At 39.6% G+C, this 16,480-nt stretch overlaps 1 protein-coding gene across 2 annotated transcripts in view; it reads right to left on the bottom strand.

The window, feature by feature from the left end:
- Window positions 1–16,480, bottom strand: part of ARHGAP10 (Rho GTPase activating protein 10) — a 223,337-nt gene that overhangs the window by 66,781 nt on the left and 140,076 nt on the right. For both annotated transcript variants that reach the window (XM_024207560.3, XM_024207561.3), the window contains 4 exons: window positions 8,740–8,827; window positions 4,435–4,493; window positions 1,468–1,573; window positions 650–809 (listed from right to left, as the gene is read on the bottom strand). In XM_024207560.3, the coding sequence (XP_024063328.2) occupies window positions 650–809; window positions 1,468–1,573; window positions 4,435–4,493; window positions 8,740–8,827 (413 nt within the window). The remainder of the gene's footprint in view (window positions 1–649; window positions 810–1,467; window positions 1,574–4,434; window positions 4,494–8,739; window positions 8,828–16,480) is intronic.

Below are 16,480 nucleotides of genomic sequence, written 5' to 3'. Positions count from 1 at the left end.
GTCAAGAGAGGATGCATGATGATATTTTGAATGTCTGCTCTGAGGAACATTGTGTGGGGTACTTTAACCAGCAGCAACAGCTTCCACTGTAACTTTTACACTAGAAAGCAAAGACTTGAGAAAATGAAAACATATTTTAAATGAGATTTTTTTAAATAAGAGTATTATTGATACCTAGCTCTCAAACAGTGCTTTCCCCCTGTAAAGCTCAAAGTCTATGAGTCCTGTTTTACAGGTGAGGAAAACAGGCACAGAAAGGTTAAGTGGTATGACCAAGTTCAGGCACAATTAATGGCAAAGCTGAAAACAGAGCACAGGTTCTCTCACTTACAGTCTGCTGTCACATCCAATAGACAGAAGGAACCCCTTTCTTTGTGCATGTGTTCATGAAAACTCATGTGTATACAATTAGCACAGATGTATGTGCATTCTGAGTAAATATACATCTAAATGTGCTTGATGTGTATGTTGATAGATCAATTTACATACTCAAAAGTGACAATTATGGGGGCAATGGGGCACATGTGAAAAATCTGTATGTACATATGTAAAATCATATGCCCGTAAGATGTAATGGTTATTTCATGCCACATTCTATGCATAATAATAATGCTATCGAGCAAATTTTTAAACACACACAGTCTCTCACCTTCTCATGGTTTTCTATAAGGATTTCCACCACGATATTCTGAAACTTTAGGTCCATGATAGCTGCCACAGTTTCTTCCTGTGGCCTCATTAAGGTTGGTCCAAATACTACTCCTAAATTTGCTACAGTCATTAGATTTTTCTTGGCATGGTCTGCAACGCTTTTTCAAAAGAATTGGAAGAAAAAAAACAGGAAACAAGTTATGAAAAATTGCCAATACTCTTGGAAACAAGTATACTTTACAAATGAAAACATTACATTTCCCTAATCCATATTTTAGAAGTTTATTTTGTACAAAGTTTCTCCGAATAAAACCAATGTTGAATTTTGGAAAGTAGGAAACCCATTCTTCCATCTGCATTTTAAGAAGAAACAAAAGTCGTCATTTATTGAACTTAAATGTGTACAATGCACTTAGCCTTGGACTTTGGTAAGTGTGAAACCAACCTAATTTTGCTAACAAACCTCTAGTATTCTCTTTGCCAGAATTTGCAAAGAGAAAGTATAAATTCACTTTCTCACTTCAATCAAGCCCTCAATTGCTGGCAGAATTGCTAAGTAAATACTTGTATGACTTCATTAACAGATTAGATTTCTGCCCTCTTTTCCAAAACACACATAGCGCGAGTCAAAATACTCATCTTCTTCCATAGGTTTGGTGCCTGGTACTGTGTCTAATACCATCACGACCAGCCTTGGTGCCAACCACAATCAATGTGCCCAATTGTAGAAAAAATAGAAAAAAAAAAATTGGGGGGGGGGGAGGGAAGAAGGGGGAGAACTCTCTGAAAACTAATAAAAGAAGCCATGGTGCTTACTTTGCTAAATGTTTCACCAAAATGTCCAGCATCTCTTTGTTCTTCTCTGGAAGTTTATGAACCAAGAAGTGGATAGCGTTAACTCTGGACTCAGGGCTGCCACTTTCTACATAACAGAAACAAGTAACTGTATCTCAAAGATAGAAATCCTGCCCCACCCATACACACCAACCCCAAAACAAAACATTCCTAGCATACTTTGGTTTTGCACTTATATATCTCCAAATAGAGCAGAACTCAATACATGCACGTTGTGTTTCAAGTTGTCCTGTTCTAGTACTATCTGCCCATTTCTTATTTTGTGAAGTGATTTTCAATCCACTTGTAAATGGATGCCTCTTTCTGCTCATCTATATTTTTTAAAAAAAGATGCAGATATTCTACTGCATCACACACATGCTTAGAAAAATACTGCAAAGCAAGGGGTTATATTACTAGCTACAGCATCTCATTGTGAAAACCAAGTGTGAAAGGATGCTTCTTTATCCTTTTGACATTGCTTATTAATTATCCTTATCATTGACATTGAGTTTTGTTGGTGCTAGACAGCTGTTGACACTGCTTCAAAATACCTTGCATTAGAAACTACACCGGAAAATAACATTCAGAGAGGACTAAAGGGTTCAGAAGAGAAAAACTAACACTTTTTAAAGATGTAGGCCAATAACCCTGATAAGGCTGCAGAGTTAGATCACCAGGATAAAGGATTCTTGATATCAACTACATCTCTCACTGTTGGCAGTGGTGTAATTGGTAACACAGCTGGGTGTAAAGATGCAATGGCTTCCTTGTACATAGCAAAGAAACAAACAATTTAGGCCACACAAGGGCTTAAATAGCTGAAAAAGATTTGCAAGATGTGAAAAAAATAAATCAGTCTTTTTTTATTTTACATTATTGTTTCTCTTAATAAAACTAAATCTGAAGAATGGATTGTAGTAAGATGTGTGTAAGACCATATCGTTTTGTAAGTTAGTACTGAAGGCAAGGTACATAACAGAAAACCATTATGGCCATTAGGACATACAGTGAACCTGAGAAGTTCTGAAACCAATACTACTACTCTGACTGCACTATCCTAAATTTATTCCAGACATTAGGTATTTACTACAATTTTGCTAGGTGTTTCTTTCAATAGATTTGGAAACATTTTTGGTAGAGAACATTCTTGGTGGAACTTCACTGAGGAAAATGCCACCAGCAAGCCAACAGTTTTACTTCTGATCAGCCAAATTCAGAGAGCCCCAAAAAACAATCCAACTCTCTTCAAAGTAAAACTCCTTCAGAGTACTGTGGAATCCTGAATGCCAGATAAAGTGACGCTTCATCAAATGAATTATGTGTCACTGTCAAGGGCTACTGATTGCCCCAAACAATACTTGTTAAGAAAATGGGGTGGACTACATTCTGCTGCAATTTAATACAGCCCACTCCTTATTATCTACAACAATTTTATACCTTAGGTTAGAAAGATACTTAGAAGCTTTTTTTTTTTTTAAAATGGAATGGCTGAAATTAATGTAGTGTTGTTCAAGTTTCTTCTCCTTGCTTGACAAGTTTAGCCATTGCACATGTGGGCTTATGCAATTTTTTAGTACTTGTGGATATTGTATTCTTAAGACCAGTAAACAAACATCTTCCAGTAGACCTAATAAAATTGGGGGTGGGGGGGAAGAAATACAGATACTTATACTGTTATTTCCTTTGGGGAAAGGGAATGTTTTAAATCCTATCGCATGTAACTCTGTATGTACTCATTATTTATGTAAATGTCTTAAATTCTACTAAGCTCTTCACCTCAATTACATTGTATGGCAGTGAATTTCAAGCCTAACTATGCAATAAGGTTAGAAAATATTTCCTCTTTGTTGTCACTTGTGAATTCTGCGAAAAAACATCTATCTAGTTTTATCAAATCCAATCACCATAATGATGGTGTAAGCAAGTATATACATACACACACACACACACCCCTACCTAAACCTGTTCAGTAAAGTTTTATCTCTTTTTTGAAATATGAAAATACTCTAGCAAGGACTAGAAACTAGCATTCTGATGTTTTTTCCAGTCTTTAATACTAGTCAACAAGATAAAGTAAAATTTTGAGGACAATTGTTTTTAACTTCAGTTCTCATGGATTGCCAGAAGTGCCACAGGCTGGAAAGCAAATCAGCTAAATATTTGTTGGCTATTCTGTCAACATTGTTTCTTATGCAATTTCTACTCCTCAGACAATTCCATTTACATTAGAAATCATGCAGCTGAACTACAACTCCTGCTCTACCTTCTCTAAATCTTTACTTTAACGGCCACAGTTTAATTTGGCCTGTACATTCCTTTCTTCTAGTAATATATGAGGCACCTTTAGGCCAGCTTGGATACAAGCCTCCCAGGGAGATGGCTCTGAAAACAAGGATCAGGTGGCAGTCATTTTTATGATCCAAGGGAGCTTGTCTCCCCCCTCCCCCAGCATACTGTATCCTACTACATTTCATTTCTTTATAAACGGCTTAAGGAGATGAAAATATTACCGTCCCAAACTACTGCAAGAAAATTGGGTATATAATATTCACTATGGTATAACTGGCATAGGAAATAAATCCAGAACTTTAAAATTCTAACTAAAAAATTCATATAATCAAAACAGAGTGAAATGCACTAAGCCAAGCAAAAACTTGCCCCATGGAGTCTATCAATATACAATGCATTTATGTATCTATGAACATATATATGCTTATACATATATAAATCTCTATAGATATTGCATTGACGGCATACCCCTATTTAACTTCATATTAACATCCCCGACTTTCTTTTTTAAAAGGTTCCAATTTTTTCCTATACCTCTGTTATTTATTCAGTTGAAATGAGCAATTTATCTGAGACTATATTTTCAATGTCTGCTCCTCAGTGCTAGAACAGTGCTATTATAAAATAGTTATATTTGAACTGTAGTCAAATATTTACTGGCAGGAATGATGAACTCTCTGTGCAACTCATACGTCATTAGGGGCTCTGGAAGACTTCTGGAAGACAAAGACGACATGGAATCACTAAATACAGTAAGCTCATGTACATTTGTTTCTATTCGCATTTATTCCAAGCAGGAAAGTCTTTCAATATGATGCAGTGTCACCTTCCACTGGGGAGAGCCCCCGGTGGGGGCAGCTTGCAGGATTTCAAAGATTTATAGTACAAGCTGAAGTGTGACATTTAAGAGCACAAACCTAGGAAAACAACATGGTTAAACCCAAGACCTAAACTCCACCAGTTGAAGTGAGGCCTTCAATATAGTATAAACACCTTCCGTACATTTTGAGATTGCCTTACAGATGAATAAAATATAGGCATGCTGTGTAACTAATTGTTCATCAGTTTCTTTTAAAAATATGCTCACTGAAACTGAATGTTGTGGGTCTGTGTCCCCTTTAAGGGACCCCTGCACAATTGGGTTACAAGGGTGGGGAGGAGAAATTTATCTAAATGGAGCTAAGGGAGGAACAGGATGTGGCCGAACATGTATCCACTCCAGTTGTACCCCCCCCGCCCCGCATCCCCGGGGCGGGGTGTCATATCCTGTGCATTCCTGGAGAAGCCCTTACTTTAATCAATCATGGGATAGTAACACTCACCTTCCCACCGATGGGATTAGAACAGAACTATTTTTTTCATGATCTGCTGGGGGCACTGCACTAGTCACATTTTTATTTCAGGGCTGGGAGGAATTTTTCCCTCATCACCTGACTGGCCAAGTCAGAGTGTTATTTTTGTTTTTTTTGACTTGCTAGAACCTTACCATCGCTCTATCTCAAATGAGGGTTAAGGTAGGTTACAGAAAGCCATTTATCTGGTCACTGTATAATTTCCCTGTGACACTGGACATCTGCCCCACACTTACATAATGAGTTGCAACATCATAGCCTAACTAAAGCCCTCCCTAAACCTGCTGTGGGGAAGGTGAACCCCCCCGCCCCCACACTCCACCTAGGCCAATCTGGTGGTGAGGGAAAAATTCCTTCCCTGTTTCTCCTCCCCCGCCCCAAAAGGAGCAGCTAGCCGGATGCCCACAGCAGATCCTGACTAAACCTGGCATTTTGCCACCTCACGGGGCAGGAGGGTGGGTGCTGCTCTACCCGATCCAGAGAAAAGGGGCTTCTCCCACCAGGATTTGAACTCTCCAGACCTTTCGATCCCTGAGGATCAATCAGCATCGCCATGCTGACCCACTCCCCACTTTTGCAGCAGCTTCTAAGCCTTGCTCCCTCTCCTAGCTGGGAAGTGCTATACCTTCTCCCCCGACAAGCTGGACAACAGTCTCCCACCCCCCACTTGGAAGTAGACTGGGGAATGCATCCCCTAAGGAAGCTGGGTTTATGGTTTTTAACGTCTGGTAGAAGACACACACACACACCCCACTTTTTCTACCACTCCTAACCCTCATAGAAGAAGAGCGCGACAGGGTATTAGACACAGTTTGGCTGTGTGCAGGCTGGGAAGCGGGAGGTCTGATAGCTGACCTCCCAATTAGGTGGAAACAATAAAGGAAAGAATGATGATCTGCACTGTACAATTTATTGCTGGATATTCCCAGATATTTTAAGTGAATAAAGTTGTGGCCCAATTAAACCACATCCATTGCATCTCATCTTTCTTCCTGCATGGCCAGGATGATAGAGAGAGTCAGGTGGCCAGATGATTTAAAATAAGGATTTAAAAATAAGGAAGTGCAACAGAATATTTTATTACATCAGATGCAAAGGAATATATAAAACCTTCAACGCTAGAGCTAAATGAATAATTCACTTTAGTCTATCCATGAATATACCTTCTTTTTGGTTCATAGATATTAAAGAACAAATCATCATTTCCTTTAATTGATTTGAACATAAATATTTTATGAATTTTTGTTGTAAATTTAGTTAACTATGAACTGATCACAACCGTTCTTTGCAAGTATTTTCTATTTGAGTTGCGCAGGTTAGTGAGTCACAATGTAAGCACAAAACAACGAGGAGTCCTTGTGGCACCTTAGAGACTAACAAGTTTATTTGGGCATAAGCTTTTGGGGGCTAAAACCCACTTCATCAGATGCATGGAGTGAAATTGTGGAGTGAATAGGACTCCTCGTTGTTTTTGCTGATACAGACGAACACGGCTACCGCTCTGAAACCTGTCACAACGTAAGCACAAAGGATTGTGGGATTCGGGTTACAGAAAGAGAGACCTTTTCTTTCAACAGCATCATCTTTTTCTTGCAGTAAGTGCTGGAGAGCTGATAGCCATTTTCAAAACTCACTAGTGATTTAGGATGCCTCAATTTTTGGCTCTCTAACTTTCAGGCATTAAGGCAGGGGTGGGCAAACTCTTTGGGCCAAGGGCCACATCTGGGTCGGGAAATTGTATGCAGGGCCAGGGCAGGGGGTTGGGGTGTGGGAGGGGTGCAGGGTGTGGGAGGGGGTGCGGTGTGCAAGAAGAGGCTCAGGGCAAGGGATTGGGGCAAAGGAGGGGTGTGGGGTGTATGAGGGGGCTCAGGGCAGGGGGTTGGGATACAGGAGGGGTGTGGGGTGTGGCAGGGAGCTCAAGGCAGGGGGTTGGGTTGTACGGGGGTGCAGGATACAGCAGGAGCTCAGGGCAGGGGGTTGGGGTGCAGGAGGGGCGTGGGGTGTATGAGGGGGTTCAGGGCAGGGAGTTGGGGTGCAGTAGGGGTGCGAGGTGCAGGCAGGGGGCTTAGGGCAGGGAGTTGGGGGGCAGGGGGCAGGCAGGGTTTGGGCTCCGGAGTGGTAGCGGTGTGCACCAGGGCCAGGACAGACTCCCTGCATGCCTGCCCTGGCCCCATGCTGCTCCAGGAAGCGCTGCAGCCTCTGGGGGCAGGGAAGGGGGGCGGAGGGCTCCGCGTGCGCTGCCCTTGCCACGCCTCCAGGTACCTCCCCCGAAGCTCTCATTGGCTGCAGTTCCCCGTTCCTGGCCAATGGGAGCTGCAGGGGGCGGTGCCTGGAGACAAGGGCAACGCATTGAGCCCTCTGCCCCCCCCACCCGGGGGCTGCAGGGACATGGTGCCGGCCGCTTCTGAGAGCGGCGCGGGGCCCGCAGAGCCATGGGGGGCAATTCCGCAGGCCGGGTCCGAAGCCCTGAGGGGCCGGATCCAGCCCGCGGGCCGTAGTTTGCTCACCCCTGCATTAATGGGTCTAATATCCAGGAAGTATTGAGTACCAACCATCTGAAAATCATGCCCCTTTAAAATGCCTCAAAATTGCTAGTCACATATAAAAAAACAGCAACCACAGAAAAATTTGACAAACATTTTTTAAAAAACAAGTATATTGAGTTGACTTTATTCATGTTTTAAAATTACTGTAGAAAATATCAGGATCTTCTGGATCAGCAATATTATTTTATTTTGTGCATTTAAATAAATATGTTTTCTCCTCCCTGAAGTCTATAAGCTATACTTCAAGAGCCAAGCTTGATACTTAAAAATGCCTCCATTATTTTTAGTTCAATTTATTGATACCAGAAAAATTAATATAAAAGAGTTCGAATTTGAATTTAAATGGATTTTCATCACTGAAAACCCAGCACTGTTTAGGTTTCAAGAAAAACAAACAAAACAAAAATGTTTTGTTCATATTAAACTATAATGGACACACAAAAAGTTGTATATTCTTACATAATTCAGCTGAATATCTCAACAGAGAATCAGAAAACTGGTTTGCACACAGAACAGACCCAAACCTCTGAAGATGCACTTCTCTTACTTTTTCTCCTGGCAACTTTTACAACTCCTTGGGACCAGGAGAAGTAGCAAAATATAAAGCTAGTCAGATTTCAAAATGTAAACATAATTTCAAATGATTTTCAATGATATTTTTGTGATTTCCCCCCCTCCTTTTTTGGACTAGCTCTACCAAAAGTACCCTAAGGAAGAAATACTGTTGAACAGCCTAACCTGATTGGAAGCAGCAAATTTTGTAAGAAAGGCCAATTCTGCAGACCCAAGATTTCTAAAGAATCAGCCAAACACTTAGGTGTTTATCCCCTCTAAACATTTTGAAGTTTGTCAGTCACTAATCTTAATCCACTCTTTGTGAAATTATGAAACTCCCATCCCCAAGCAAATATAGTGCCTTAAATAAATATGTGGATTTGTAGTCAGTGTAGACTTCCATCCAAACAATAGTAAAAACGAGTGACCAAAACAACAATAAAACATCATCGTCATCAATCTGTGGTAATTAGAATTCAATTATGAATAGTTAACACATGTAACCTTACCTCAGGTACTGCTTCATAGCACTAGTAATCGTCTTCACTTCCCAATCTACAGAGTTTTCCAGATCAATTTCACTGCAGGTTTTTGCATCTAACAAATGACCATAAAGGAAAAAAAAATCTAAATCTGTACATACATAAAAGATTTTATCAAAGTTAAATTAATGGCAGAACGTGTGTATCTGTGAAATCAGACAACAATATTATAATAATCCTAAAGGAAACAACAAAATGCAAGATTCCTGAATGGAAGTATATCAAATTTGAAGTCAATAATTTAGAAACTTTTGTTAGTTTAAATCCAAAATTGTCCTCTACCTCTTAATATTAAAATGGAAGTAGGATTTAAAACTAAAATACACGTCTATCTCGTTGAAAAATTTACAAGTGCTTTTAAAACTATTTCACTGATTTTTCTCTCCTTAGTGAGCATAACAATTAAACTAGACTTAATTTGAAATTTCTTTATTGAAGGGGTTTTTTCCAGACTCCCTTATTTAGAAGAGGCAGGGAGCTTTCTATATGGGGATATTCATGAAAAGATGCAGATCAAACTCACTTTAAAGAAAAAGCCACTGAGGAACAAATAAAATGATAGCCAATTACCCAAGATGTTTTGTGTCTTTAAGTACTTCAACTTTTTTTGATTACAGTCACTGACAGCAACATGTCATAAACTATAACAATGGTAATTAACACGGATTACATTTTGATCAGTTCCTACAATTCAGAATTTGTTACTGTGCTTGTTGGACAAACGACAGATACATTTAAAAAAATCAAATTAGGCACCCTGATTAAAGGTGCAGTCCTTTCTAACTGGGACTAAATAAATATGTTCTAAAGGCTGTGCCAACCAATTATTTCTGTAACTGAATATTCTCCCTCATTAAATCAATTATTTAAATCTTATTTTAAAATACCAGTCAGATAACATTTTCTGTCAACTTGCTACCAGCCAACCACCATCCAAAAACCTGAAGACTGTCTAAAATGGAACCTTTTATTTTCTTCTTTCCAACATATTCCTGTGCTCTGAGAATCACATTCTTTCCACTGAGAAGGAAACCTTTCTACTCACTTCATGGAATAAAAAGCAGCTGTCACATCAGAAACTAATGACTCTAGTGACTATGTTAGTAATCCACTATTAAATTTTCACTGTTTTCAAATAACTCCTCAATCATCACTGACTCTCCTTCACAATCAGAGGGTTCACTTGGTTGTGTGGAATTTGTTAATGACATATTTGAAATTCATACTTCAGAAAACACTGTGAATAATCATCCTTAAAATATTAGAAAGTATTTTCGCTTTTTAAAAAATTTGTGGGAGAGGATTCCATTATTCACTCCTGGGGCAAAACAGTAGAACTTCTCAAAGATTACCCTCCTGTTAGCCCCACCCCAAAAAACTAGCCCTGAGACTACAAAAAGAAATAGAGATCAAACACTTTTCTTGACTCTCTGGTTCTGCCTGTTGTCTTTTATTTAAACAGTTTCCTTTATTCTACTTTACTGCTACATTCCACTGTGTCCTAAACATTTAAGAATCACATTTGCTAAGGGGACTCAATAGGATTTCGGCATTCATGCTAGCAATTTTGCACACACAGCTATTTGTGCGTGCAAAAACTAAATGTACACACAAGAATGGCAGCTGCAGATGCAAATATTTGTGTGCACACAAATAAAGGTGTGCAGATTTAAAGACTTTTTGAAAATTCAGCTCTAAATCTCCTAAAATTTCTGATATTATGGAAATAGGGTTTATAAAAGCCATGAGGCTCATTGAGCTAGATTAGGAGGAGCAGCTTTGTTTCTAGTTTTGATTTTAATATGGTCACTGTGGGAGTTTAAATGTATTATAATACACTGTATGTAAAATAGGGTAAACAATGGATTCATAGCAGTAACTTTCACAGCTGTTTTAAAATGTAGGTGGATTTGCAAAATTCTTTTCTATGAAATATGATGCCTGGCATTTTTCATGACAGTCACTGTCAGAAGTCAAAACTGAACCCATCAATAAAATATACAAGACTTTAACGGTCACCTCATCATAAAGTCACTTTATAAAAACATGTTTCTTTGTAGATTGTTGCACTTAAATAACACACTATTTATTCTGTGAATAGGTGTAAGGTCTCTTCTTCTGTATGATTTTAAGAGGAGCTGTGAATTTATGGTCCCCTTTGCGTAAAATTCCAGCTTTTCGTATTCTAACAAAGGAACCACACTCAAACTTTGGTTCCTTAGCACCCTGCCACCTGTCTGTGAAAGCCTTATACCTTGCTTGGTTCTGTTCAACTGTTTTTCTCACATCATCCTTGGTTGGGGCCTCAGGTCATGCCTTTATCAATCCAGCAATGTTCAGTTTAGTATTCATCTGTTTTCCATGCAGTAACTCTGCGGGTGATCTTTGCATTGTGGCATGTCGTGTAGCCCGGTATGCTTGCAAGAAATCAGTAGTGAAGGGTATCCACAATCGCCCTTCCAGCTGAGCCATTTGCAAACTCTCTTTCAAACTTCTGTTAAACCATTCGATTTCCCCATTGGCTTGAGGGTAATATAGGGATGACCTTCTGTGTAAAATGTTCTTCTCTGCTAGAAAAGTTTCAAACTCCAGGGAAGTAAATTGACTACCATTATCTGAAACCAGTTCTTTGGGGTTACCTTCCCTGCTAAAAACTGAAGAGAGGAACTTAATTACTGTAGCAGAAGAGATTTGCGATGTAAATGCTACCTCAGGCCATTTACTGAAATAGTCTATTAAAGTGATGGCATAACGACAGTCAACTGGAGTAGTATCAAAGGGTCCTACAGTGTCAATTGCCACTTTTTCCCATGCAGATTCAGGAAGAGGAACAGGCTGTAATGGAGGGGTACATGTCACTGCTGTCTTATCATGCATTTGGCAAGTGACACAGGATTTTATGAGTGCTTCAGTTTGAGAGTCCATCCCTGGCCACCAATACAGATTCCGTAGTCGTTATTTGATTCTGACAATTCCTTGATGAGTATCATGTGCTAGGTGTATGCATTTTGAATGTAATTCTTCTGGCACAAATAGCTGGTGTGTACCTCATAGCACACAGCCATCGAGCAAAGAAAGTTCATCACGAACTCTAAAATAAGGCAGCAAAACTGGGTCAAGGTTTTTAGGGTTACTGGGCCATTTCTTTGTCACAAATTCCCGTCGTTTTTGTTGAATTGGACACGCTGAACAAGCAGCTTGAAATTGTTCTCTTGTAACTGCAGTAAGAGTGCTTGTAATAAGCGCAACTATTACATCCTCATCCTCCAGTGGATCATCTGGTGAAGGCAAAGGCAGGCGAGAAAGGCAATCAGCTACCACATTTTTGTTTCCAGGCTTATATTCCAGTTCATAATTGAAAGAGAGTAGTCTTCAGACCATCTAGCAATACGATATCCTGCTCTTCCCAGTCCTTTCGTGGTGAGCAACGTCGTCAAAGGGCTGTGGTCTGTGCGCAACTTGAACGTGCGGCCCCACAGGTAAGTTCTTCATTTTTCAGTAGCCCAGACACAAGCAAGTGCTTCTTTTTCGACTGTAGAATATTTTCTCTCAGCATTACTTAGTGTCCTTGAAGCAAATGCAACAGTCCTCTCTGTGTTGTCCTCATGAAGTTGTGCAAGGACAGCCCCAAGTCCATAATCAGAAGCATCAGTAGTTACAATTGTGGGCAATGCAGGACTGAATAGTGCAAGTACTGGACTATGTACAATCAAGTCTTTCACCTTTTCGAAACTAGCTTGTGCATCCGTTGTCCACACTAAGGTTGAACTTCTCCGTAGTAATTCTCGTAGCGGTTCAATGATAGAAGCATAATTGGGAATGAATTTTGCATACCAGGAGGTAAGACCCAAGAAGGAATGCAAGGTTTGCAAATCTGTTGGAGGAGGAGCATTTTAAATCGCCATGATATGATCTGGATCAGGTTTTAGTCCAGCCTGTGAAAGGAGAGTTCAGTTTCTCTAAATTTGCATTTGGACCTATAGAGCTTGAGGCCTGCTTTGCTGATGAAGTTTAGTACAGACTGCAGGTTATTGTCATGCTCCTCAGTAGTATTTCCAAACACAATATCATCATCCAAATAGCACTGAACTCCATGTTGATTCTTCAGAATCATGGACATTTTTTGGAAGGCACTTGAGGCTGATGCGAGACCGTATGGAACACGTTTAAAACTAAATAGTCCCTTGTGTAATAAATGCTGTGAGGTCTCTATCATCTTCATGCAATATAACCTGGTGGTATGCGCTCTGCAAATCAAGAGTAGAAAACATCTTTGCTCCACGGAGTTCTGCAAATAATTCTATGTGAGGAAAAGGATGGTTGTCAATCACAATAGCTTTATTTGGCTCCCTTAAGTCCACACAAAGGCGAATGCCTCCACACTTCTTCTGTGTCACTACTATAGGTGAAACCCATTCCGAGGAGTTAATCTCTTCAATAATGTCCTTTTGAACAAGTTTTCTAAGTTCCTCTGAAACAGTTTCCCTGACTGAAAATGGTAAGCGCCATAATTTCTGTCGTACAGGCATCACATTATTCCGCATTTTAACTTTATGCAGAAACCCATAAGCACAGCCGAGTTTCTCCTCAACCTGGTGTTGGGTCCCAGCTGAAACTAGTGTGTGTACCGCAAGAGTGCTTTGCTGAAGAAGATCAATTAGTCCATTAACTACCCTGAGATTTAAAGCAGCCAATAAATCTCTGCCAAGGATAGGAGTGCCTTAGTGGACAACATAGAACTCTGCAGTTACACAGCAATCACCAAAAGTAACTATTGCTGGCAGGCAGCCATGTACTGGAATATGGTTTTTCAAATAGCACACCAACTGAAGTTTGGGTTCAGTAAGAGGCACATCTTTAAAGTAATGCAAATAGCTGGAATCAGGTAGTATAGATACTGCTGAGCCAGTGTCCAACATTAGCTGAACAGAGTGTGATTTGCCTGAGAGTATGGCGGAAACGTTTACAGTGCACTTTATCTGTTCTGGAATATGTGCAGTAGTGGTTTTGTCCACGCTCAGCACAGTAACATCTGGTATTGTAACTGCATGCACTTGTTGATTGAACTGGCTACTGCGACATACTTTAGCAAAATGCCCAATCTTTTTGCAATGATTGCACTGAGCTACTTTTGCTGGACATCCTGTGTGGCTTGCAAGGTATTGTGGGGATCCACAGCGAAAGCATGCTTTTACTGTATTTTGAATTTGCTGATTCAGTGGCTTTTCATTAGTTTTCCTCTTGCAATTGTTTGTCTGCAGCGATAGTGAACTTTTCTGCAAAGGAGTCACAGCCTGCACGGTATCTCCTGTATCCCTGCTCATTATTTTGGCTTCAACTGTAGCTGACTCAATCTGAGTAGCAGTGGTTATTGCTTTTTCTAGTGTAAGTTGTGGTTCTAGAAGTAAGCGTTCTCTTACACGAAGCATGGTTGTTTTCTCAATGAGCTGGTCTCTAATCATCTCATCTGCCATATTCCCAAAGTCACAAGTTACAATCAGACTCCTCAGGGAAGCAATATACTGCATTATAGTCTCCCCTGATTTCTACTCATGCTGGCGAAATCTGTAGCGATTAGCTACTACATTCACTTTTGGCACAAAAAAGTTCTTTAATGCAGTGAGTGCAGTCTCATATTTATCATCTGCAAGGGGAAAAGTGTAAAATATACACTGCCCTTCTGCTCCAAGGCAGTTGATTAGCAGAGCACGCTTTCTTACTTCAGAAATCTCTGTTGCACTGATTGCAAGCAGATAAGTCTCAAACATATGGATCCAGGCAGTAAAAGCAATTGGAGGCTCACATGGGCTTTGCAGAAAGGGTGGAGGTGAGTTCAGAGGCAGAAGATCCATCCTCATCGCCAAAATGTTGTATCAGCCAGGCAAGGTACTAACAAACTTCAACAGGACTTTATTTTTAAAGTGGAAACCTTTTTCCAAGCTGCTGATGCACCCTCTGTAACTCTCACTCTGCGTCCTCAACTCCTCCCCCTCCTTCCTGTTTCCTGTCCTTTCAGACTCCCAACAGCCAGTGCTCCCAGTTCTAATAATTACAAGCAACATCTAAACACAGAATCTACACATTGCTACACAGAATCATACACGAAGTAGTGAGTGGAATTGAGTATCCTGCTGGCTGCACTACAACAGTGCAGTCTGAAAGGCTTAAGACTGAGACTCCTGATACCTACAAACTAGTGACTCTGTATCCGTGTTTATAATAAGTTAGAAGATTAATTTAATATCCATTTCAGGCAAAAATGAGACCTTTGTTTACAAAATGTTAGCCTTTGCCATTCATATTTAAACAAGACTATTGTTGAAAATCAGAACAACATGGCACTATATAGGTTACAGACAAATTCAAGGAGTAAGTCAATTACAGAATGAACATACTGTCTGTTTTACAGAATTACATGTTTTTTGTTTTAACTGAATTTAATTTATGATCATAAGCAAGGCTTGATTCCACAAACTTTTACTCTGGCAGGTGGGACTCCTTGAGAGTAAGGTATTACAGAAAAAGGCCCATAATTAAGGTCTTTCCACCTTCTTTCCATATACCTCTTCTTCTGGTTTTATCTCTTTTCCAAAAAGAGACAAAAAGGCTATATACTAACACCACCCATTCCTAGCATCTGAAGTCTATTTTAATCTTTTTGCATTCTGGACCACATGCATTGGATGGTCCATGATAAATAAAAGTAGCTTGAAAACTCTTTGAGATCTTATAAAAAAAGTTAATACCCTGAAAGTTAAATCAGAGATAATCAAAGATGGGGTTTTGTTTTATTTTTAATGACACTGGAGGGAGGATTTTATCAAGGATACTTAAACTCAGAGACAACGGAGTATAGATTAATCAGATGTTTTAGATTCTTCTGCACTATAACAAACAGAAACCCTTCTCTAATCTTCCTTGAGACCACATAAAAATAAGTATGCAAACAGGATCACAACATGATACTTTCAGTGAACTATTGGGAGAGGGGCGGGGCACCTGGCTATAACATTACATGTTCTCTATTTGATGTTTCTTGCTGTCTTGACATTAGTATAATCTTTCCATTCCAAATCATTACATGAATCTTGGAAAGGAGTAAAAAAGTGTTTCTAATTTAAAAATTAAGTAAAATCAGATGCTGGAATCCCCATTAAACTCTTCCAGCTGCTACTGAACCACTGGAACCTGAGTCTATTTAATTTGGAACCACACATGGTAAAGAAGAAAATCTGATTGCCAAAACTGCAGACCCTAGATAAACCAGTGAGTAGAAAAACAAAAACAGCCCATGGTAGCAAATGCATTCTAACGAGGTTCTTCAACTGATGACAGGTAATTGTTCCCGTGGTTAATGGCTAAAAAAAGGTTATTGCTTACTGAGTCTTTAATTCTAACACAGCTAAACAGCTATCAGAATCTGTTGTGTGTTGGTTGTTTATATTAATCTTGGTTTATGCTTCCTAACACTCCCTTCTTGTTACAACGCTTTAAAATACAGACAGGTTTACATGCATTGACAGAGTACCTCAGGGAATTGTTAATATTGATTAATTAAAGTAAGATATCATATAAAGTAATATTTAGCAAGGTCATTATGACAGATTGATATGACATACAGGCCCTCAAGCCTGAAGTCTTATCATCACTCCTGAAGAGACAGCCTGCTTTAAAAAAAAAAAAAAAAAAAAAAAAAAAAAAAAAAAAG

The sequence above is a fragment of the Terrapene carolina genome, unplaced genomic scaffold, assembly GCF_002925995.2.
Source record: "Terrapene carolina triunguis isolate 2854851 unplaced genomic scaffold, T_m_triunguis-2.0 Scaffold66, whole genome shotgun sequence".
Lineage (NCBI taxonomy): Eukaryota > Metazoa > Chordata > Testudines > Emydidae > Terrapene > Terrapene triunguis.
Note: the sequence above shows the minus strand (reverse complement) of the source record. Positions and strands in the feature narration are given on the sequence as shown.